General features: G+C 45.5%; 1 protein-coding gene across 2 annotated transcripts in view; it reads right to left on the bottom strand.

The window, feature by feature from the left end:
- The window catches only part of LOC126545687 (lens fiber major intrinsic protein-like), a 39,209-nt gene extending 14,020 nt beyond the window's left edge, over window positions 1-25,189 (bottom strand). Inside the window, exons 1-3 of one of the 2 annotated variants that reach the window (XM_055061910.1) lie at window positions 24,058-25,189; window positions 16,297-16,377; window positions 6,474-6,818 (exon numbers count right to left, since the gene is read on the bottom strand). In XM_055061910.1, the coding sequence (XP_054917885.1) occupies window positions 6,792-6,818; window positions 16,297-16,377; window positions 24,058-24,771 (822 nt within the window). In that variant the 5' untranslated portion in view covers window positions 24,772-25,189 and the 3' untranslated portion in view covers window positions 6,474-6,791. Of the gene's footprint in view, window positions 1-6,473; window positions 6,819-16,296; window positions 16,378-24,057 lie in introns of those variants that run through there. The other variant, XM_050193631.2, reaches the window with a different exon arrangement.
- Window positions 25,190-25,477: the final 288 nt, after the last annotated feature.

Here is a 25,477-nt window from a genome sequence, read left to right as displayed (position 1 = left end):
TATATGGACACTCTAGGCGCATTCCTGCCGTCCCCGTCGCTCTCATTTTCCGTATAAACTATAAACCCCATGCAAGCGATCTTGCGCGCGACATCGACAAGCGACGCGATGGAGATGGCTGTCGCGTTCGCTCGTCGCCTACAAGTCGTACCCCATGCGAGCGATGACTTCGAGCGACGTTTCCCCAGTGTTGCCGGTATGAGGGCAGCAATATAGGCGCCGAAACTAGCGTGGCGCGTGCTTTATTAACTTAAGTTGATGTGCTTTACTGTAAAAAGCAGCATAAAATATTTCTGGAGGCCTTCCAGTAGGTTCTTATCCTTGCACTATAAAAATTCAATCGTTTGCTCGTTCCGTGCCACAATCGGTAGTACTTGAGTGATGTACATCCAGTTCCGGCTTCGCGCTATTGGCTAGTCGCTCATAGCACTTCCGGGCGACGAGCGACGAATTCTAGATTTGCAGAACCGAGCGATCGCGCGACAAGACTGAGCGATCTGTTCACGCAACGGCCCGATCCGTCGCTCGAAGCCGTCGCTCGTCGCCGTCGCGCACGAAATCGCGCTCATGGGGTTTAGCCTTAAAGTCCAAGGGCGACAACCTCGTGACCGCGCGCCGCCTGCTGTATGTGCGAGTGAACGCGGTATGGGTGAGCCGACGATGGTGGCTAAGTCTTGTGTGCGCAAGGGAGAAAAGCGGAGAGGAAGTGCGCCGCCTCCTGTCGCGCGCGAAACATCAGGGGGAGTGGAGCGAACGGGGGCTGTGATCTGTGAATCTGTTGCTGCGCAAGATGTTTATATGCCTTGTTTGACGCATTATATACAGTTACTTTTCCTTAGATACGTAGATTTATTGGAGACGTTTACGTATGTTTAAATATCTTGTTGCGAGGTTTTGTGTATACGTGCAATGAACTTTGTTTCCAGTGACACTTTTTTGCCCTTTATCAAGCTGTATCTCCGCATTTGCATCATCATCATCATCATCATCATCATCATCATCATCATCATCATCAGCCTAGTTGCGCCCACTGCAGGGCAAAGGCCTCTCCCATACTTCTCCAGCTACCCCGGTCATGTACTAATTGTGGCCATATTGTCCCTGCAAACGTCTTAATGTCATCCGCCCACCTAACTTTCTGCCGCCCCCTACTACGCTTCCCTTCCCTTGGAATCCAGTCCGTAACCCTTAATGACCATCGGTTATCTTCCCTCCTCATTACATGTCCGGCCCATGCCCATTTCTTTTTCTTGATTTCAACTAAGATGTCATTTACCCGCGTTTGTTCCCTCACCCAATCTGCTCTTTTCTTATCCCTTAACGTTACACCTATCATTCTTCTTTCCATAGCTCGTTGCGTCGTCCTCAATTTCAGCAGAACCCTTTTCGTAAGCCTCCAGGTTTCTGCCCCGTAGGTGAGTACTGGTAAGACACAGCTGCTATACACTTTCCTCTTGAGGGATAGTGGCAACTTGCTATTCATTATTTGAGAATGCCTGCCAAACGCACCCCAGCCCATTCTTATTCTTCTGGTTATTTCAGTGTCATGATCCGGGTCCGTGGTCACTACCTGCCCTAAGTAGACGTATTCCCTTACCACTTCCAGTGCCTCGCTACCTATCGTAAACTGCTGTTCTCTTCCGAGACTGTTAAACATTACTTTAGTTTTCTGTAGATTTATTTTCAGACCCACCCTTCTGCTTTGCCTCTCCAGGTCAGTGAGCATGCATTGCAATTGGTTCCCTGAGTTACTAAGCAAGGCAATATCATCAGCGAATCGCAAGTTACTAAGGTATTCTCCATTAACTCTTATCCCCAATTCTTCCCAATCCAGGTCTCTGAATACCTCCTGTAAACATGCTAGGAATAGCATTGGAGAGATGGTATCTCCGTACCTGACGCCTTTCCTTATGGGGATTTTGTTGCTTTCCTTATGGAGGACTACGGTGGCTGTAGAGTCGCTATAGATATCTTTCAGTATTTTTGCATACGGCTTGTCTACACCCTGATTCCGTAATGCCTCCATGACTGCTGAGGTTTCGACTGAATCAAATACTTTCTTGTAATCAATGAAAGCTATATTAAGGGTTGGTTATATACAGCACATTTCTCTATCACCTGATTGATAGTGTGAATATGGTCTATTGTTGAGTAGCCTTTACGGAATCCTGCCTGGTCCTTTGGTTGGCAGAAGTCTAAGGTGTCCCTGATTCTATTTGTGATTACCTTAGTAAATACTTTGTAGGCAACGGACAGTAAGCTGATCGGTGTATAATTTTTCAAGTCTTTGGCGTCCCCTTTCTTATGGATTACGATCATGTTAGCGTTCTTCCAAGAATCCGGTACGCTCGAGGTCATGAGGCATTGCGTATACGTAGTGGCCAGTTTTTCTAGAACAATCTACCCACCATCCTTCAACAAATCTGCGGTTACCTGATCCTCCCCAGCTGCCTTCCCCCTTTGCATAGCTCCCAAGGCTTTCTTTACTTCTTCCGGCGTTACTTGTGGGATTTCAAATTCCCCTACACTATTCTCTCTTCCATTATCGCCGTAGCTGCCACTGGCGCTGTATAAATCTCTATAGAACTTCTCAGCCACTTGAACTATCTCATCCATATTAGTAATGATATTGCCAGCTTTGTCTCTTAATGCATACATATGATTCTCGCCTATTCCTAGTTTCTTCTTCACTGCTTTTAGGCTTCCTCCGTTCCTGACAGCACGTTCAATTCTATCCATATTATACTTCCTTATGTCAGCTGTCTTACGCTTGTTGATTAACTTTGAAGGTTCTGCCAGTTCTATTCTAGTTGTAGGGTTAGAGGCTTTCATACATTGGCGTTTCTTGATCAGATCTTTCGTCTCCTGTGATAACTTACTGGTATCCTGTCTAACGGAGTTACCACCGACTTTTATTGCACACTCCCTAAAGATGCCCATACAATTGTCGTTCATTGCTTCAACACTAAGGTCCTCTTCCTGAGTTAAAGCGGAATACCTGTTCTGTAGCTTGATTCGGAATTCCTCTATTTTCCCTTTTACCATTAACTCATTGATCTGCTTCTTATGTGCCAGTTTCTTCCGTTCCCTCCTCAAGTCTAGGTTAATTCGAGTTCTTACCATCCTATGGTCACTGCAGCGCACCTTGCCGAGCACGTCCACATTTTGTAGGATGTCAGGGTTAGCGCAGAGTATAATGTCCATTTCATTTCTAGTCTCGCCGTTCGGGCTCCTACATGTCCACTTTCGGCTATCCCGCTTGCGGAAGAAGGTATTCATTATCCACATATTATTCTGTTCTGCAAACTCTACTGATAACTCTCCCCTGCTATTCCTAGAGCCTCTGCCATATTCCCCCACTGGCTTGTCTCCAGCCTGCTTCTTGCCTACCCTGGCATTGAGGTCGCCCAGCAGATAGTGTATTTAGCTTTGACTTTACCCATCGCTGATTCCACGTCTTCATAGAAGCTTTCGACTTCCTGGTCATCATGACTAGATTCAGGGGCGTAGATCTGTACAACCTTCAATTTGTACCTCTTATTAAATTTCGCAACAAGACCTGTCACCCTCTCGTTAATGCTATAGAGTTCCTGTATGTTACCAGCTATGTTCTTATTAATCAGGAATCCGACTCCTAGTTCTTGTCTCTCCGCTAAGCCCCGGTAGCACAGGACGTGCCCGCTTTTTAGCACTGTATATGCTTCTTTTGTCCTCCTAACTTCACTGAGCCCTATTATATCCCATTTACTGCCCTCTAATTCCTCCAATAGCATTGCTAGACTCGGTTTACTAGATAAAGCTCTAGCGTTAAACGTTTGCAAGGTTCAGATTCCAATGGCGGCATGTTGAGACCCAGGTATTCTTAGCACCCTCAGCTGCGTCACAGGTCTGACCGCCGCCGTGGTCAGTTGCTTCGCAGCTGCTGGGGACTGAGGGGCCGGGGTTTGATTGTCGTACTCATATAGGAGTTTGTGGCCAAGTACTGCACCAGGGTGGCCTATCCTGCTCTGATGATGGAGTTCGTTACCGGTTCTGGTCACCGGGATCAGGCCGCACTCCAGGCATGTTTATGCAATTTTATGAACACGCGGATTTTTTTTTATCCTGTGGAAAATTGCGCGGCACCGGGATTCGAACCACGGTTCTCTTGCACGCGAGGCGGATACTCTACCTCTACGCCACCGCGGCAGACTTCTATATTTCATTGTATATTCGCATTTCTAATGCACGAGGGCGATGCAAATGAAAGTGAGCCAACCCACCCCGCGCAATAATGGTTCGGTTCATTATATGCGAGGCATGCGCGTTGCAGAGTCATCTCTCATTTACCAAAGGGACACGCAGGTGTGAGAATAAAGGTTCTTCAAAGGGCCCCTCGCCAGGTCTGGCCATTTTGAGCTGACAAGCGCAGAGCACACATTGCGCGATAACGATCGTGTCTGCAAAGTATTACAACGCTAGGCGCCGCGGAAACATCTGAAATTTCAAACCTAACGCCGTTTTCCCTGCTCCTCGCGGCCGCCGCGTTCCAAGCCGGAGGATGACGTAGTCGGGTACCGGCGCCTACCTAGTGGTGTTCGCAGTGTGACGTCGCTCGCGGTGACACGCGACTTCGAGAGTTATTCAAGGCATCTGTTATCTGTGTGATCTGTTGCTTGAATTGACGAATTGAAGTTTAGAGAAATAATGAAACACACAAACGGAATGTCTGCGTGTTTTTGTTGTTGTTGTTGTACTTCACACCGAAGCAAGAGAGATGTACTCTCGCTTCGTCTGCTTCTTCCCACGGTCGTGCGGTCACGTGCGCAGGTGACCGCACGACTTTTAAATAAACTATGCCGTTAGTCATGTATTCGCATTGACTCACTTTCATTTGACTCACCCTTGCATATCTTGCAGAACTCCTGCTTTTTATATGTGCGCTCTGTTGCGACTATAATTTCGGTGCAATTACTCAAAATACACGACCGATGACAGCAGCTCCTGCGCAATACATTCTAACAAAGGACAGCGTCATTAAGATTTTCTCCTGGTCGTTGTATATGTACAAAAATCTAAATAAGGTTCTTGAATGACAGAGAGAGAGTGAGAGAGAGAGAGGCAGAAAGGGAGGGAGGTTAACAAAGTTTCATTAAAATATTTGTCCTCAACTTGTTTATTTCATGGCCTTTACATTTTTCATATCAGCGGCATGCACTGCTTTGCTGGTTTCAAACTGATATAATTTTAAAGTTTGCGTGATATTTTCTTTACTTATTGAATAGACAGAAAACATGGAAGCACTGATATAAGTTATTTGGAGCACAACTTTTGAGACATACGAGTATATTCTTTTATGAAGAAATACATGTTTTACTTGTCTTGACGATGCTTAGCCTTCAAGAATTCGTTCGCAGCATCTTTTGCAATGGCGATATAGTTATTAATAATGTATTTGATTCCTCGACAAATTCTATAAGGAGTAGGCCGAGCTGCTGCGTGAGCCCCCCGTCCCGAACGAAATTTCTGGCTACGCCACTGATACGAAGGTCTGGTGGGAGATCATCGAACGATAAAATGCCCACAAATTCTATTGCATCTCTATCGGGTGATAGTGTGAGGAATCCATCAATTCGTGGGCAGTTCAGTTATAAGATAAAGATTTCTTTCTCCGTATCATGTAAAAATTTGAGTAAGGCTATAGAAGCTGTAATTTTCCGCACTCATTGTCCCCCTCACTATACTTCGGCTTCTCTTGACATGACGTACTTGCAAGAGCGTATAAAATGCCTAATTATCTTCGCACCAAAACATTATTTTATTAGGTTCCCATTTAAACATTGCTTGTTTAAACCTGGTACATAGGGAAGGCATTTTTGTGTCTTCAATTAATTGTAGTCTTTAATAATGTACTGGAAACCACAGAGCGCTGTTTTATTAGCTACAAGGGCGAAATTTGAGGATGTCCTCCAGAGAAACTTAGAGAAAGAGTTTGACCCCAGTTCTGATACCATGCGATATCTCTCGGCAACTAGCAGCAACGACGTGCCTCTTGACATGCTACTCATATAGTTGCACACTTTATAGATATCTCGCGCGTTAGACGGATCACTGAACCGATTGCTTTTATTGAGTTTTGGAGAAATTACTCCACAGCTGAAAATTTTTGGGATCACCCTGACTTCTGACCTGACTGGTATTCTCTATTGATGAGTCGCTTATGCTTATTTTAGTCTCTAGCTTCGAAATGTCATTGCTTCTTGCATGGATGAAGTGTTTTCGTTGTTACTTGTCCTTTGCAGCGCTGGTGTTGCGCTTGGATATACGCGACTATAGCTTGTTTCGTCCACCGTGCATACTTCATGCACGCATGTTCTTTTCTTTCCACCATGAAAAAGAACAAGAAAAAAAAATCATGAGCCATTCCACTCCGTGTAGGTGGATGACCAGCGAAGCTGTGCAGCACGCGACAAAGAGGCGACACAGAATTTTGAACAAAGGTACGAACACGTTTATTGTCTTGATCGGGGGTGATCGTGACGAAAGGTACGCACACACATTTATTTTGATACATTCGCGTTCGTTCGCGTTCTAGATTCATTATATACATTCGTGTTTTCATTTTGCGATATACTAAGGCAAATAATTTGGGACCGAAATCATCGCACCGACTGGCAGTGGACCAGTGCCGTCAGCGCCTTCGCAGAGGGAGGGGCAGTGTGGGAACTCTGGCATGATGAGCGGCAACGGAACCAGCTGTGGAAGAAGACGACGACGGACGCGCGTGCAGTGGCACGAGCGCGTTCGTGCGGTTACACCGAGGGGCGCCAACGAGCCAGCTGTGGAAGAACGAGCCATTGCTGATGATGACAGTTTTTGCTCACACACATGACAATTTCACGGAACCCTAGCCATAAACGGCTTCGCTGTAAAACGTACATATTCACGATAGCTCAGTGGCTGGACCGTCCGACTCCGAGCTGCACATTGTGGTGTAGTGCGACGTCCAGTGACGTGCGGCGGGCAGCGTTTTGTGCGTCCTCCCTCTATGGCGAGGGTGACACTGGCAGATAGGAAGAGGCGGCCTAACGACGACGACTACGCTGCTCGGCGGCGCAATGACGACGATGTAACCGACACAACGGACGGAGGGAGGGACGAAAGGACACGGCAAACGTAGTTTCCAGTTTATATGCAACTACTGTCGAAGCAAAGTATTTCACATGCTGTGGTCAAACACCGACCGCGTGGAATTAGGGGTTGGATTTGGATAGTCATTTTTTGTTTGTTTGTTATCTTTTTTGGCGTTGACTTACGCGTCTGCTATCTCGATTGGCCGTCGCTCCTCCTCTAGAGTAGTTCATGCGAACGAACGGCTATATGAAAGCAGACCAGGTTTTGGATTTGATGCAGTGAAATTAAAAAGCTCATAGCCAGCAAGCCACGCAGGTATTTATCGAGGGCTATCTCTTTCATTTTAGGAGCCCTCCAATTCTATTTTAACTTTTGCAGCCCGTGCTTATTATAGCTAAACAAAAACAGGAAGAAGACGGGAAATCGAAGACAGATGGTAGAGACCCAGTGTTCTCCGTCGGATCGTCGCAGTTCGCTTGATCGTAAATCACAACTCTTTTTCTCGAATGACCGCAATATCGATTAATGACATATAAACGACCTACCCTGCGAGGGGCAGCGATATTCGACCCTTCTGCTTACTTTTCGCGCCTCGGCGCTTCGCTGTTGGCGCAGTTTGCTTAATTTTTCCTTCCTGCTCTTCCGCGTCAGTACCGGCGTTCCGTTTCATGCGCGCGTGCGTTTGGTTATTATCCTTATTTTTTTTATCGTTAGGGGCGCGATAAATTTGCGACCAGGAAGGCCATGCAGCGCAGGAACGTCAGAGGCTGCCGTTTTTGTCGAGGCGCGTGAAGCCGGGTCCCACGCAAGTGTCGTTGGCATGGCGACAGCACCGACGCTTGATCCCGCAGGGCATTCGAACGCCAACAGAGAGACGGTTCGATTAAACGCTACGGACGCGGAAAGGCGAGGCACACAACCATCGCGCTGCAACGGAGCCGAGATACCACCGTAAACGAGCTCTTTTGTACTGGGGCTACTGAAAAGAAAACAAATATAAAGAACGAAAATAAATGTCTCGAAAACAGGACCGGAGGCTGAGGGAGGGCGGGTGCTTCTCTGGAACGAAGAGAGCGGAACTCCGGTGCGAAGGTATTGCGACGCGGTCCCCTGTAGCATACGTGTAGCGCGCAGAAGCAGTAGCAGCAGCGGTGGCGAGCACAGAGGAGGAGGGGGTGAACCTGTAACAAGTCGCCGAGAGGAAACAGAGGCTACGATCTCGACCCGGGGCGGCCTTCGAACAATGGGCTCGTTTCGGAGAGCCGAGCGCGCTTTTGTCTTTTCGCTCGCTTTCCCTTCCCGGCTCTGTCCATTGTTCTTTCGGGGGTACGTGTGTACGCGGCAGTAGATGAGTCCGTTTGCTGTTTCGCGACTGACGCAAGGAAGGCTTTCTCTCGCGCAGCGGAGCAAAGCGGCGGAGCACGCTTGCCGGTGGCGGCTCCTCTTTCTGCGTCTTTGGGTGTCCTGCACACCTTTCATTCTCCGCGCTCGCGAGCACCCGCCGTGGCCTATACTGAAGAGAATAGCGAGTACGATGATTTCCATTTTCTCACGGGTGAAAGAACCGCACAGAAAAAGAAACACCATGGATGAGACATACAATATTCACCATTCTTTCAAATTGACGTTCTTGCTTAGGGAAACAAAGCTTCTTTGTTATCTGAGAAGTAAAGTGGAATAAAAGCACGTTACGTCTCCACTTACAAGTTTAGCGACTGAACTATACTGGTGAATCATTGAGTCTTTTGAGAATGCTGTACGTTCCAGATTCGTTACCGCTATTTTGTGGCCGTGTACAGAGCTACAATGCATTCTCCGTGACGACATAGTAGCCTACAATAGACATTGACCCTTTTCCTTTTCTCTCGCTACAGAAAGTGTTGTGAAATCTTAGAAACAATGTAGGGACGTGGTACCAACGATGTGAGATACAATGCTACGCAACTAGTAACTATTTTTATGATACAGTGTTCAAATGTTGTCAGTTAATTTTGTTTAATTTCATTGGCACGCTTCGCCGCAGTAAAAAAGAAAAAAAAGGAGAATATGATATTTTACCACAAATAATTTCTTTTTATATAATTCGTCTCGTCTAGCTCGTTGTGAAGGATTTTGTGAAGGACTTTGTCAACAAACGCGTCACTATTCCCTTTTGCTGGAGTTTTCCATGATTGTGTCAATTTACCTCCGCACTTTCCTATGTTCGCGTACAGCCTCTCCCGTTCACTGCCTCTTGTTTCTTTCCTCAAATGTTCGGTAACAATGGCGGCCTTTTCACGGTGACATCACTCTCGTATTACCTTGCAGCCGATCACATTCGCGTGTGTCCCACACATTTTTATCGTGTACTTTAAATGCCGAGGCGCGACAACCAGGGACACCCCACACCATCAGGCCACTGTACGTTGGCAACAGTGCGTGGTGCGCAAATTGAGAGCGACGCCCATCCCTCTCTATCGCTCATTTTCTAACACAAGGATTCTCGCTGCTTCGAAATAATTTTATGCAGATACTTGCTATCAACTTATTCGACTGTCCGTGTGCTTCCAGCCTCTGTCAAGACAAGCAGAGGAGAGGGAGGCAGCTGGGGTGATGGCCACAACTGTCCACCAATGCAACGTCCGGTCGTACTTTACAGAAGCAATCGCTCCGAAAAACAAAAGGAGTATGGGGTGGGTGGGGGGTATAAGCGTCTATGCCAATGCCTATTCATAGAGCGCTTGAAAAAAAGGAAAGAATAAAAGCCCTGGAAATACCAGCAGTTCTTTTTTCTTTTTTTTTGAGCATAAAAGAACATGCTGTGAAAATATACATAATATATTGAGAAACATTGCGGTAAATAAAAGAAACTGTCGTCGTTATCACTTTTAGAGTACGCACATTCTTGTTCACACATTCACATTCAAAAAGGCTTTTGATTCAGTAGAAATACCAGCAGTCATAGAGGCATTGCGTAATCAAGGAGTACAGACCGCTTACGTAAATATCCTGGGAAACATCTACAGAGATTCCACAGCTACCTTAATTCTCCGCAAGAAAAAAGTAGGAAGATACCTATAAAGAAAGGGGTCAGCCAAGGAGACACAATCTCTCCATTGCTATTCACTGCGTGCTTGGAAGAAATATTCAAGCTATTAAACTGGGAAGGCTTAGGTGTAATGATCGACGGCGAATACCTCGACAACCTTCAGTTTGCCGATGACATTGTTCTATTCAGCAACATTGCAGACGAGTTGCAACAAATGATTGAGAACCTTAACAGAGAGAGTGTAAGAGTGGGGTTGAAGATTAATATGCAGAAGACAAAGATAATGATGAATAACCGGGCAAGGGAACAAGAGTTCAGGATCGCCAGTCAGCCTCTACAGTCTGTGAAGGATTACGTTTACCTAGGTCAATTAATCACAGGGAACCTTGATCATAAGAAGGAAATTCATAGAAGAATAAAAATGAGCTGGAGCGCATACGGCAGACATTGTCAGCTCCTGACTGAAAGCTTATCATTATCATTGAAAAGGAAGGTGTATAATCAGTGCATTTTACCGGTGCTGACATATGGGGCAGAGACTTGGAGACTGACAAAGAAGCTTGAGAACAAGTTAAGGGCCGCACAAAGAGTGATGGAACGAAGAATGCTAGGCATAACCTTGAGAGACAGAAAGAGAGCGGTTTGGACCAGAGAGCAAGCGGGTATAGCTAATATTGTAATTGACATTAAGAGAAAAAATGGCGCTGGGTAGGTCATATAATGCGGAGGTTAGATAACCGTTGGACCATTAGGGTTACAGAATGGGCACCAAGAAAAATGAAGTGCAGTAGAGGACGGCAGAAGACTAGGGGTGCGATGAAATTAGGAAATTCGCGGGTGCTAGTTGGAATCGGTAGGCGCAGGACAGGGGTAATTGGAGATCGCAGGGAGAGGCCTTCGTCCTGCAGTGGACATAAAATAGCCTGATGATGATGATATTCATGTTAACCATAATTTTATTTAACTTTTCTTATGTGAAACAGTATGCAATATCTAAAATTTGTCCTCCTGAGCAGAAAGCTATAAGACCATCTCTTGTCGCCGGACCCTAAACTTCGAACTTTTACGGAAAAAAATGACACCAAGAAGTCAGTCCAGCAATGTTCCCATTTACTGATTTTAAGAAAAAAAAAAAAAACAGATGTTTCCGAGTCAGGGCGCCCGCCTTGTCTCTCCGTGGATGTTTGGGCTAGCCCTCAGAGCAGAATTAACCCTTGATTCCGGAAATGTGGAAGTGCTCGTCCATTGAGAGGCTGGCAAATACAAGTAGCTTTATTTGCTAGCTACACCGTTCTTCTGCTCCCTGGCGTTAAACAAGGGCGCCCCCATAATTAGTTTCATTTTAGAGTTTACTGCGTGAGGCGGCGCCCCCCCCCTCAATATAAGAAGAAAAAAAAAAGAAAGAAAAGAGGGTCATTCAGTAGCCCTAAGAAATCACGCCGATAAAGCGTCCCTGTAACTGACAAAAAAGTGTACCACTTACACAGACGGCTTTCGTGAGGATCTCACCGAGCACGCCTTGTTTGTTGGTAGTTTTATCAAGGAAATATTTCCTAGGAAGTTCATTGCTGCCACTGACTCTCAATTTCTCTGAAAGCCTTCGTTAAATCGTCTTCCGATTGCAGGCTCGCCGGTTTAACCAGTTGAACTGAAGAACCTAAAGTAATATTTTGAATATTGTGCTCTATAAGTGTTCTCTAATTTTCTAGACTTGATGTCAAACGGACACTTTCGCGATTTTTTCGCGATTGCGAAATTTAATTTCCCTACATTATTGCATTCGGTATGATCACTAACATGATCACTAACCTTACAGATGCCAATGAGGCTTACGATATATATATATATATATATATATATATATATATTACGTTTCCGAGTCAGGGCGCCTGCCTTTGTCTCCGTGGATGTTTGGGCTAGCCCTCAGAGCAGAATTAACCCTTGATTCCGGAAATGATGGAAGTGCTCGTCATTTGAGAGGCTGGCAAATTCATGTAGCTTTATTTGCTAACTACATCGGTTTTCTGCTCCCTGGCGTTAAACAAGGGAGCCCTCATCGTTAGTTTCATTTTAGAGTTTACTGCGTGCGGCGGCGGCCCCCGTCCCCCACCCAGATTTTCCTTTGAATTTTCGGTTATCATGCTAACCGAGACATGGAGTACTAATGACTGTGATGTTTTTAGGTTGCCCATAATTATAATACCTATTATTTAAAGAGGTCACACTCGAGAGGGGGGGGGGGTAGTAGCGCTGCTCATTATGGGTGTTGCTGAATGTGAAATCATTGAGTCTTATACCGTAATGTCTCCAGACTATGAACTGTTGTCATTGTGCACAGATAAGCATGTATTTTCAGTGTGTTATCGGCCACCGTCCCGTGATATATCAGCGTTTCTAGAGTTTTACGACCAATTTCTAGCATTTGTGGCTCAAAATCATAATTCTAAGACAATAATAGCCAGTGGAGATTTTAACATTGACATGAGTACGAACAGTTATTCATCAAATGCTTTCAACATGGTTATATGATCAAATGGTTTTGCCAACTTAATTAATGTGCCAACTAGGGTTACACCGGAAGGCGAGTCAACTCTTGATTTATTTATCACTAATTCCATGCAGTCAAGCGTTAAATCTGGAGCTTTATCGTATTCAATCAGTGATAACCTGCCGGTGTTTCTGTGTGCAGAATTAAGCGAGTCAGAAGGAAAAAAAGTTGCCACCAGTGTTGTACCAACTAATTACAGATGAAACACTGAAGTCCTTTTGCGACGGCCTGATCACTAACATGACCACTGACCACTAACATGATCACTAACCTTACAGATGCCAATGAGGCTTACGACAAGTTCTTGGATATACTGACCCAACTATACCACAAGAGCTTCCCTTTCAGAACACGAAGAAAAAGTAAGAAAACGCGGAAACCATGGATTACTCCAGAATTACTCAATGAAATGAAAATTAGGGACAAGTTATACCAACATTTCCTTCAGACACGATCAACCGATGACCTTGTCGCATTCAAAAAGTATCGCAATAAGCTAACAAAAAAGTTGCGGCATGCACGCACAGTATACTAGTATTCACCTTTGCTGGACATTGAGTGTAGTCAACATAGTTTGCTATGGTTGAGGTTGAACAATCTTCTTAATCGAAGTAACTCACATAGGCCTTTAACGAAATTACAAATTAATGGCAAAGATTTATCCGGTGTTAAACTCGCTGACGCATTTAATGATTTCTTCACAAGTATCGGTAAGACTCGGTCTCCATCCTCTCAGGCTAGTAACTACGTACGCGCTCATAATGAGAACACAATGTACCTTCATCCTGTAACACTGGATGAAGTTGCGCCCGTTATAAAAGCCTTGAACAACAGCACCAGTTGTGACATTGACGGTCTTCAAGTTGGCCCTATTAAACATGTGGTTGACATTATTGCCCCAGTACTCGCTCATATTTTAACACGTGCTCGCAATCAGCAATTTTTCCTGCGAAAATGCAGTGTGCAAAGGTTACTGTTATTTATAAAGAAGGAGATCGCAATGATCTGGGAAATTACAGGCCGGTATCCATTCTACCCGTGTTTTCAAAAGTGTTTGAAAAAATTTTGTGTTCAAGGATGATAAGCTTTATTGAAAAACATAACTTGTTAACACCACATCAATACGGTTTCCGTAAGAACAAATCAGTCGAGTTAGCATTACTAGAACAGAGTGAGTGAAAGAATATGTACTAACAGAGTTTGAGAACAAAGCAATAGTTGTTGGTATTTTCGTAGACTTTTCTAAAGCATTTGATTTAGTTGACCATAATATCTTGCTGGAGAAATTACAATATTATGGGATACGAGGACAGTCACTATCTCTTATAAAATCCTACCTTTCCAACAGAGCTCAAGTTGTTAAAATAAATGCTTTTACTTCGAAAGCCAGGACTGTCCTGCGGAGTGCCCCAAGGAAGTATTTTAGACCCTATGCTTTTTAATATTTACATTAACCCTCAGGCAAGATTTATTATCTATGCAGATGACACCAGTATTTTTTTCACCGGTAATGATATTCATACTCTTATTAAACAATGTAACAGTACAATGAAATCCTTAGAGCAATGGTCGAAACTTAATTTAATGAAGGTAAATGAGAGCAAAACGAAAGCAGTAATATTTAAGCTGAAAAACAAACATATACCTCCGCATCAAGATATTAAATTAAACTCGCTAAGTATTGAAATAGTCGAGAAGTTCAAATGTCTGGGTGTCATCTTTTCCGCGAACCTGTCTTGGGATAATCATGTCAAAAATGTTGTAATCAAATTGGGCCAAATAACAGGTGTAATAGGCCACTTAAGGTATATTCTTTCTGCGCGCATCAAAATCTTGCTATACAATTCCCTTTTTTCTTCACACTTGAACTATTGTCAGTTAGTGTGGGGAAACACGACATCCAACAATCTAGAGCATTTTATTCACTTACTACCGAAAAAATATATCCGACATGCATATAATGCTCCCTACACTGCATCGACAATAACTTTCTTCATGAACACCGGTGTAATTCGAGCGTATAATCTGTACAAATATCGATTAAGTCACGTCTATAAGGCGGAAGTTTCTAAGAATATTTTTAATCTGCATAAACTCGCCCAAATGCAAACTAGAGTACCAAATTATATCACAAGACACTTCGAAGACTGGACAGTACCGACACCATGGTCAAACTATGGGAAACAGTGCCTGAGGTATACATTACCCACACTCCTAAATTATTACAATTCGTTTCGTTTCAATCTTTTCTCTTCGTCTCTCAATGAGCTCCGGCTGATGTATGTGATTGCTTTGTAACACTTGTGTGACCATTCTATGTGTATCTTTTCCATTGATGCTCTTCGTGACTTTTGAGTAATGAATATGATGTGAAATATTATGCATGTACGGTATAAATGTGTATATTTTGAATGAATGAAAGAATGTGATGCTGTTTCTGCCCAAATGAGCGAAATAAACTTTCATTTCATATATATATATATAAATATATATATATATATATATATATATATATATATATATATATATATATATATATATATATATATATATATACACACACAAACCAGCATGAACCATTGGTTTATTTAAGGTAACACTCACGGGACTAAGCTGACCATGAGTAGCATGTCACTGTTGCAGCGCGGGCTATTTGTACCAGAATGACCGTGAACCTGCGAGACGCTGATGGTGAACAGTACACTTTGAAACCCTTAATGAACTTGCGATGCTGATGGCGCAACATGTCTTGACACAGACATGGCTTATCCCAACACGCCTGTGGTGCTACTTTTTTCGTTATGCTACTGTGGTGAGGAACATTTTGAACCGTGAATTGCCAAACATATTGATGGGCACGATCTTATTTTGAGCTAGTTGGTCTTTCATGTCGAAGGGTAACAAACGGTGGAAGACGACGTGGACGACGTCCTGTTACTCCGCGTTCATGTCCTCGTCGTTTTGCCTTTACCCTACGACCCTACGCCTTTTACCCTACGAGATTGGTGGGAAGCAGAGGGCCGACAGAATGTCCAGCCTGCTCTCCTGATTTCGCCGCCTGCGATCACAATTTGGGGAGAGGTTTACGTTTAAGAGACTGCGAGATATTGTCATGCTGAAAACAACCGTTGAAGAAGGAATTCACGAAATTCCAATATCCATGCTTCACAAAGCTATGTGCGACACTTCCAGATCATTTTAGATTATGCTGGGTTACAAACGACGAGCAGTTTGAGATAATTATACGCTTCATTTTGTTGCGGGTGTTGTCCATCGTTAGCTTAAGACATTGCCTCTTGAATGGTATCGTATCTGTATCCGTAATGCAATGAAACCCATCAAACACAACCTGTAGCCGCATTTCTGACTTACCCTACATTACTTTTCTTACACATTTCTTTCTCTCTCTCGCTCTCTTTCTTTCTTTCTTTCTTTCTTTTTTTTCCGCCAGCAATACGTAACTGCTCAAAAGTAACGCTGGCTGCAGTTGCACAGAGCGTCCGCATTTTCAAGCAGTGCGTTGCAGGGATACATCGGGTGGATGCAGTGTTTGAGAATTACGCAACACCTGTATTTGAAGGATACTCGATGCATGAAAGGCACGTACCCAGTGGTGATTCCACGTGTTCGTGATGAGCGCGGGCCCCAGCGAGCGCGCCGGGTTGAGGCCGGCGCCCGTGAAGCGGTACTGCATGAGAGAAAGGGCATGTGCTTCACGGCGCTGTTTTTTCAAGAACACGTTTTCAAGAACACGGGAAATTGTTCGGTAGAAAGTTATACACACGATGCGCCCGCGTGTGTGCGTGTGCGTGTGCGTGTGCGTGTGTGTGTGTGTGACATATTGTGCTGCGAAATGAGATTTCAGGTAACGCTCTGCAATAACATTTCTTCTCGCACATGCAGAAAATCTCTAGCGACAGTCAGTTGAATAAACTGCGTGTCGATCGAAGTAGACGCAGGATACGCCCTTGCAGATTTGTAGGTAATTCCTGTGGGGAGCAGTTCTGCAAAGAAAAGGCACTTCTCTAAAAAGAAAGAAAACAAAAAATGACTACAAGAAGATAAACAAATACTAACTGGTTCATTCCGCACCGTTTTCTATCTGCATTCATACCTATATTTGCCAAATTTATTTCCAACACAACTTAAATAAAGCTACGTTTCTGTAATAAAATGTACTTGAATAAGCAGTTCGGTTTGAGTAAACTGAGAGATCTGCAGGAAATTGCTTGCCTAAGCCGCTCTGTTATATAGGTTTCGGGCACACCTTACAATCGTTTGTCTGGTCCGATCAGCGACAACGACCGAGCCACAAAGATGATGCAACCGCTGAAGTTTTAAGGCTATTGACCCGCCGTGGTTGCTCTGTGGCTATGGTGTTGGGCTGCTGAGAACGAAGTCGCGGGATCGAATGCCGGCTGTGGCGGCAGCATTCCGATGGGGGCGAAATGCGAAAACACCCGTGTACTTAGATTTAGGTGCACGTTAAGGAACCCCAGTCGGTCGAAATTTCCGGAGTCCTCCAGTACGGCGTGCCTCATAATCAGAAAGTGGTATTGGCACGTTAAACTCCATAATTTAATTTTTAAGGCTATTGCATAACTTCAGGAATTTGTGTTGAAATAACGATTCCTGAAGACTGCTAGCGAATATTCTTTTTGTTTGTTCTTCAGCGGTCGTGAAAGATTATTTGCGCGCGAGCCGCGTTACTATCGCTGTGTTCTGCCGATAAGGAAATATTGAGGCGCCCGCCAAAGCGCGCGCCAAATACAAGCGGACATTAGATCGAGTCAGCGATTGTGTCACTGATGGTCAGCCTATAAAGAAAATTGCGTGTCGAAAATAAATGTTTACCTTCTGACATGTATTAAGTATCTGTAGACAATTCCTATGTAGAGTTTCTCAGTCTATAGGCAATCTGTGGATCGTAGCTTTATATAAGTCTCTCTCTCTCTCTCTCTCTCTGTCTCTATATATATATATATATATATATACGTTACAATATAAGATACAACGAGGAAGCGTTACAATACGCTTCCTCGTTGCACAGTTCGCCGCTCGTTTTGTTTAGGAGCAGTTTTACGGGCACGCGTGTAGCCATTCTCAATCTACAGATACGTGTCAGGACGAAATCTATGTAGTAAGTCCCGCGTACCTAACGGAGCTTGTGACAGAAGATTTTTATACATCTCGCATCGTTCACTATCGCGAGTGTATACATCCTTGAAGATTCGCTGTTATGTGGCAGAGAATCCCTGCACCGGAGTGCTTCCTTGTCTAACAGAAACTATTCTATATAGCTGGCTTACCGCCTTGCCCAACAACACAACGTTGCTCTCGCCAGCGCACCAGATCGATCGTGTTTGGAGCTTAACTTTCACTGCGTAGTCCCGACACTTCGCGGCCCGCTCAACTTCGCCGTTTGGTCAATTCGCACGCGAAATGATGTCAAAATGGGGAAAAGAAAGGGGAGGGGGTGAAGTCGAGTGTCAAAAGTCGGGAGATTTCGCGCCAGCCGCCGCGTAGTCGAGGGATGACGCACGGCTGGCGCGACTCTTCCCATAATGGTTTTTCCCTCCGTTTCTTCCAGACCACAAATTTATTCTAACAAGAAGGCTGGCAGCCCAAAGAAGAAATTTATGTGGCCCCGGCCACAAGGGGCGACGGGCTCTGTCTTACCGACTTCGATTTTGGCAGCAATTTCTGCCGGACCACCACGGCGGCCAGCCGACTGACGGCCTTTCCATTGAAAGGTAATAGACATCGTCACCCCGCCTGCTTCCCTTCGCGCGTATATCCCGAAGGCGCAGCTTCGTTCCGACACTGCGGTCTGGCCTGTTGGGAGGCCCGCAGAAATTTCCGCCTCTCGTGGCCCTCCGGCCAGCGCAGTACGCGTGATAAATGGACCCAGCGCCGAGCCGGCGCTGCCACGACAGGATAATGGCACGCTGGTGCTCTCGGTACGTCGTCGGGTCGCGCGCATACCACATGCGGCGACGGCAGCGAGCCGGGAACGGGACGCACGCCTGCTACACGCTTGCGAACGGCGAATGCGTGCTCAAAGTTAATCTCACTTCACTCGAGTATGCGTCGAATGTCATATAAGTTAAGAAAATGGCCCGACTGTAGCACCCCTAACTCACCAGTGACACGGCACTCGCTGGCCAGAGCTTTCGCACGCGGTGGCGTAGAGGCCAAGTCCGTAGAAGAGTGTTTTTCTTTCTTTTCTAACTCCTTACTTACGACTGGGTTTGTAAGCCATGCGTTTTTGTCTTCTTTACACCGCTTGTTCTTACAAATGGTGCCTGGCGGTGACGCATACAACACTCAAGCGTGTTTTCCTTTGAGGTTGGCCCGTTGAAATCTACGCGCCCGACTACTGGGAAACTGGCTGAACTTCCTTTACGTTTATTCGCCCTTCAAAAGCAAGAAGGTAAACTTGAACTTGAAAGAAAGAGAGACGACACAATGCAATATACTTTAGACGCTGAAAAATCTGCAACTGGCCCGTTCTATGAGTTTGACGCACACTGTTGGTTGTGGCTTCTCAGTTTAGGAAGATAACAATGCAGGCCAAATGGTTCTCAATGTATATTTCATCTTCTTTCAGTGAGCGCACGCCCGTTTCTAAGAAAAGAAAACAAGATAAATGCGGAAAGAAAGTATGCTTACTACTGGTTCAGTCAGATGGGTTGACTTTTGAAGTTAACCGCTTAAGTGATTGAGCACTCTCAGCGGTGTCTCTTTTATCCCACATTGAGCAGCAGTGAGCGAGTATTTCTGAACAACACTGACTTTATTGTTGGATTGTTTCTTGAGAATTTTTGTTTGTCTTCATCAACGCATAGAGGTTTACGTACTCAGATGTGAAATATAGTATATGAAGTCTGTTGATAATCGTTTGCGTGAACAACAAAGAGCAAAATGCGAATTGGTAAACATAAAGAAAGAAATGTAGCTGAGGCCTCATTTCGCTGGGATTCTTTTCCTACAATTCATTTGTTAGCATCCGTCACGCCAAACGGTGGACCCTGGCCATAACAAAGGCGTGGCTTCGTGCGAACTAATGACAAAAGGCGAAAATGTGTTGAATAAAAACATTCGCGCTAGAAACGGCCCTATGGTGAAAGTTAAGCGATAGAGCGGAACAATGAGTTTAGTTAGTGGTGGTTTTAAGATGACATGCTCACAGTAAGGTCGTTGTCTTTAAGCCGAGCTTAAAAAAAATAAAAATAAACTCAACTGCATTGGACTTAAAGTACATTTAGTCATGGAAAAACAGCTGACGCTGACTTTATGCAGCAGTGAAAACTTACCAGCAGAGGCCTCGCATTGGACACAGCAGAAGGATTAACGGCAGAAAAGTATGGAATGAAACCAGCTGAACGTGATCGTCAGAAGTCGTTACAATGCGTGAATGCGGGGATTGCAGGTGAATTCGCGCGGCGACGCATGTGATCGAGCAGCATGAGTGGAACCGAAAGGAAACGAAACTTGCTTGGAATATTTGTGCCCCTTGATAAGAAATTTGTCACTGAGCATGGTCATCTGCCCTTTAGAGATTTGCTGTGCTACGCCCATGTTGAACATGCGAGGCGCAACTGCCTAAAGTTCGCTAACATTGTTGAATTCGTTCTCTCTGCCCTTGTCAGTAGTCTGGATGCGAACAGAATATTCTCAATGATAAACAGCTTGTCGAGAAAAATCTTGTCGAGCATCAAATTCGAGTGAAATAGCGGTATAACTTTAGCTTTATATCGTTTAAGGCGAACTGAGCCACCTTTAATGAGACAAATTTGGCAGTATTACATTCTAGAAAGAAATCGCCCAAACGTTAAGTTTGGTAACCTTTTAAATAAAACAGCACCGAAAAGCGATGCAAATGTTGGAAAATTCACCTTACGAGTTCTCCATTGTGCCTCCACTACTAGTCCAGACTTTCTCAACGGGAGAGCTTGTTTTCCTATTTTAACTCAGCCTTAAGTGCCCAAGACAGAGAAGGACTTTAAGATCCAAATTCGCAAGGTTGCATATAGGCGTCTCTAATGTTTTGACATTGCTGGTGTGTGGGGACAAGAGCACTATTGTAATGTAGTAATACTTGGTAAGCTAAATAGGACTGCAGTCAACTTTGTGAAGGCCTAATCTAAGAGACGCATGCTTTCTGAAAAACAATTTGTCTATGTTTGCAGCATATTCTGTTTATTAATGCTCTCAATATAGATCATTAGTCAAATATTATAGCAGTGCGTATGCTAGTATTCATTGATCGATACTTTCAGCCTTCACAACGAAGGCGTTGGGGATGCAGATGGAGCACTGGGGTTCTGTATTCGTATTCACAAAGCAGTGCGGATAGGCTGCGGTAGATGTAAGGGCAGCCACCAGGCCATCATGACAGCTCATATGACATTGGCGAAGGACAAAAAGTTCTGGCGAAAGAAAAGCTTTGTGAATTTGGCTTGTTGGCCTGTATTCGCAAAACTTCTCTGTCGTAAGTGCGGTTGTTCGCCCACGGCCTCCTCCCCACAGCTTTTTCCAGGGAGGTGTCCAGTGTCAGTGAGTCAAAAAACACCTCGTAAACACTTTTTAAAAGGCGTACGCGGGAAAACACACGCAGAAGAGGAACGAACAGGACAGCACAAACGAAAACAGATTTTCGCGGCAACTTTCTCTGTCAATATCCTTTTCAACACCTTTACTTCTATCTTACATCATCGCTTGTGGGCTAACGCTGCCGTTGCTGCGTGAACTGGGTGACTGTTCTTTATAGAGTTTAGTCAGGTGAATATAGCGTCAGCTGCTGTTTGTGTACCCCTTTCTTTCTATCTTTTTTTTTTGGTTTTCACTTCTACACGAAGTAAAATCGGTATAAATGTAGTTGTTAAAATACGCGAAACCTCAAGCCTTCCACACCAATCAAATTGTTACAGGACAGCTCAGGAAAATAATGTAACAAGCGGCCGGTGCAAAATTAAGAAGCCTTCATGTGCTGACGTGCGAGCGCGTCACCGCTGCTAATATTCCACATGAGCAGAGCACGGCGTCCGGTTAGTGCTATAGACCGCGGTTCAACGTCACTAGGTGGCGCATATCGTGTTTCCTCCACCCTAAGTTCAACTTTGGGATGGTTTGCCTAAAACGTTCGGAGAGAAAGCTAAGCTAATGTGCAAAAATACTGACGCGTTTCAACGTTCCTAGCACCGTTGTCACACTCTACCTGAGATGGACCACCTCACTTATATTTGATAACGTCAGAATTTGGGCTTCTTGCTTGATCATATTGAACTTAGAACTGCGCAACAAGGAACCGGGACAGATGAGGACGCACACAGCGCCAATTTCCAGTACTTCTTATATTCCGAAAGAGCAGACATAAACAAACAGACCGAAATAAAAATAACAGCACGAACAAAATGGAACTGATGTGCATTCGTGTCATGACAACCGCCAATAACGCCCAGATACATTAACTCCTTATTGGACAGGGCCAGTGACGTCATGGTAATGCATGACACTCCCAAGCGACTAATCTCACTTGCTTCGAGGATTTCTCGTGTTGAATGATTGTAATGCGTGTGAAGCATCCTTGTGCGCGTGAAGTCCGGGCCACGCATACGCACGGCTGGCAATGAATTACCAATCTGGTATCTTCTTTCCTTCTAACGCTGCATTCATGCTCATTGAGCCTATCATTACCATGCTTTCAAGTTTGTCCAATGTAATGCTTGCCGCCAAGATAGTCGAATATCGTATACTATCCATATTGCGCATGTTATATACTTTAGGATTGCGACGCGTACAGTGTGTTTCATTTTTTTTTCGTGCTATTTTTTTTTCATTTTCTCTTTGTTTATATATGTCCACTCTTGTAGAATCAAAGTGTGCGAAGTCAGCGCTGTGTGCGCCCTCTTCTGTAACTGTCCCGTGTTGCGCTGTTATAAATTGAGAACATCATTTACTCCACTCTTGTGAACAGCTGTCTAACTTTACCGATATCACGCGTAGAGCGCTGTTCGTGTAACCGAGTTCTTGCTTTCGGTACGTGCTTTCGGCGTTCATCTAGATATGAATCAGCGTATCCGATGCAATTGTGCAGTGCATTACTCGAATGTGAACACTCGCTGTTTTGTTTAACGCCCCCGATGACCAAATTGAAGGAGGATGCTTGGATTGAAAGCAAAGCATGATAACTACAATGTCCCGGCAATAACTTAACATTCTTTTCGATAAACTCATTGGTTAACGTTTTGAATACATTTCAAATGTGAGTAAGTCGTGGTGTGCGGAAAAGTAAGTTACTGGTTTGCATTAGTGCACTTATTTGCAGACACTCGAACTGTCGCTTGACGAGAAGCCCTTCACGCCTCAGCTGTAGCTGCCGCTGCTGCTCTCAGTGTCAAGTGACCTTTGTCCCCATCTGTTCCACGGAGCCATGTTTACGATGACATATCTTTAGACTTGGCTACACGACATCGGCGTGAAGGCCGACGTTCCGCATTCAAAAACAAAGAGGTTCTTTAAATATTCAGTGACAAGTTCTATTTCCTTTTTTTGTAGAGCTATTTCGTCTTTAACATATGAGGTGCGCTACTGGGATTAGAGACTCAATTACAGTCGATAAAACACGGTAATTAAACGACGACACGGATGAGGGTTGGTGCGATGATCTTTTAAAATGCGGTTTATTATAATGGTTCCTTAAATGTGGACGCCAAAGGCAGTACGTCGCGAGCGTTACTTAGCTATCTTTCTTTTTTTTTTACCGCTAGTGACCGCTGTTCGCAGCAAAATGAAAGATCCAGTCTTATTACGACACCGGGTAAAATGAATAAATGTGTGCTTCTACTGCGCGCTTATCCAACGACAAATTGCTAGTCAGTTGTATCATGATGTATCGCTTTCGGACTGCCAGCGTTTTCTGGTGGCATGCACATTCTGTGAGAGGACACGCGACAAGTTAACCTGGTCGCCTCTCTGCGGCTCTCGCGAATGAATGCCTCTACCCTCTTCACGCATGCACGTTCGTTTTTGCTTGACAGTGGCACGCGGCTGAAGTAGGGGAACTGTGCTTGCTTTTTATTTTGTACTTTACAGCTGTAGTCCATTTCTATACTATCTTTTCTTCCAGTATTTCTTCGTTGTACAGCCTGTACTGACAGCGACTTTCTATAAAGACAAACAGACTTGGTTTCGAAAAGAACATGTGCGCATAATGTTTGAAACCCTACAGCACTGCCTTTGCTCGAACCAGATGAGCTGCTCTGCCTCTTTTGCGAGAGTCAGACGCCGCGAAGTGACGCACGAGTCTGGTACCACGCCTAATGCACGAGGTGCACATGTTTCTTTTCGGGGGTGGAGGACTCACCGCGAATAGCGCGGCGGCCGCGTACGCGACCCCCAGGGGACCCGAGGCGGCGCGGTCCGCGGCAAGAGCGCTCAGTGCCACCAGCACGGTGCCCAGGAACTCGACCCCGAAGGCCTGGCTGGCGTGCAGGCCCTGCGCCAGCTGCTGGGGCGGCTGCTGCGCGGGCCGCTGGTCGCGGGGCACCAGTCCGTACAGGGCGGCGGCGCCCAGGCAGGCGCCCGAACACTGGGCGGCCACGCAGAGCAGGGCGCGCACCACGCTCAGGCGACGGCCGACGAGCCGCGACAGCGTCACCGCCGGGTTCAGGTCGCCGGCGAGGCAGTGCGCGAGCGCCGCCGCGCTCGCGCCCATCGCCACGCTGCACTGCAGGGGTCCGCCGTCGGCCTGCTGCCTCCGCGGCTGCAGCGGCACCGTGAACACGGTGAAGAGCAGGCTGCCCAGCAGCTCGACGAACACGCGCCGCCACAGGGGCCCGCTGGCCAGCTCGCGCCGGCACGGCGGGGGCTCCTCGGGCAGCGAGTCCATGAGGCGCCGCATGCGCCGCAGCGGCGAGCACGGGGCGCTGGCCATGGCCGCCGCCGGCTGCCGAGATCGATGAGCCGCGCGCGCTTTTATAGGGCGCGCGAGCGCCACCCGGCATCTGCCGATCCTAGACTGCGCGGCGGCTTCGGCCGACGCCCGGCAAGGTCGCGGGAGGAACAAAACGGGGCGCATTTACGCCCGTCATTAACGTACGTGAACTTGTCTATCGAGGAAGCGTTGTGACTTTCTTTTTTTTTTTGAGTATAACGCTTCGTGATAATGACAGTCCTACCGGTACTGCCACGATATTGAAATAGAATAAAATAAAGCTCCAACGAGCTTGACGAGTTCCCGACTCTTGGACGTATGCAATGACAAGGCAGACGTGCACGAATGAAGTTTCATTACGAAGAGACAGAGAACAGTTCTTTACACGAAGGCGATGCATAAAACACTCATAAAGTAAATGAAGGCACGATTTTAGCTGCATCTGATGGACGGCGAGCGACAATATTGGGCAATGTATGACTTCCGTGTGTGCAAATAATAACTAAGAACTTCAAATGGAAGTTTATGCTTAATACTGATGTTTTATTTTGTTGCAAGAGATTTAAGAGTTTGATTAGCTGATAATAACAACTGTTCAATGTAATTTGTACGCTGTGTGGTCAAGCCACCTGGAAAAGTGTCAGGTGTTACAAACCGCAGTAATGCGACTTAATGAGGTCAGTGTTCTCAACTGATTAGGGCAGTGCACGGACCCGGGCTTACCCGAATGCCCGGGTCGGGTGTCAAATTGCTGACTCGGGCCCGGGCTGTGCTCCGACCTAGGAACTTCGGACTTGGACCGGTTTAGGGCTTCGATCGGGCCCATGATGTGGCTAGGCATGCTATTTGC

Source organism: Dermacentor andersoni, chromosome 1 (genome assembly GCF_023375885.2).
Source record: "Dermacentor andersoni chromosome 1, qqDerAnde1_hic_scaffold, whole genome shotgun sequence".
Lineage (NCBI taxonomy): Eukaryota > Metazoa > Arthropoda > Arachnida > Ixodida > Ixodidae > Dermacentor > Dermacentor andersoni.
The sequence above is the reverse complement of the archived record's forward strand: the minus strand, read 5'-3'. Positions and strand labels throughout refer to the sequence as shown.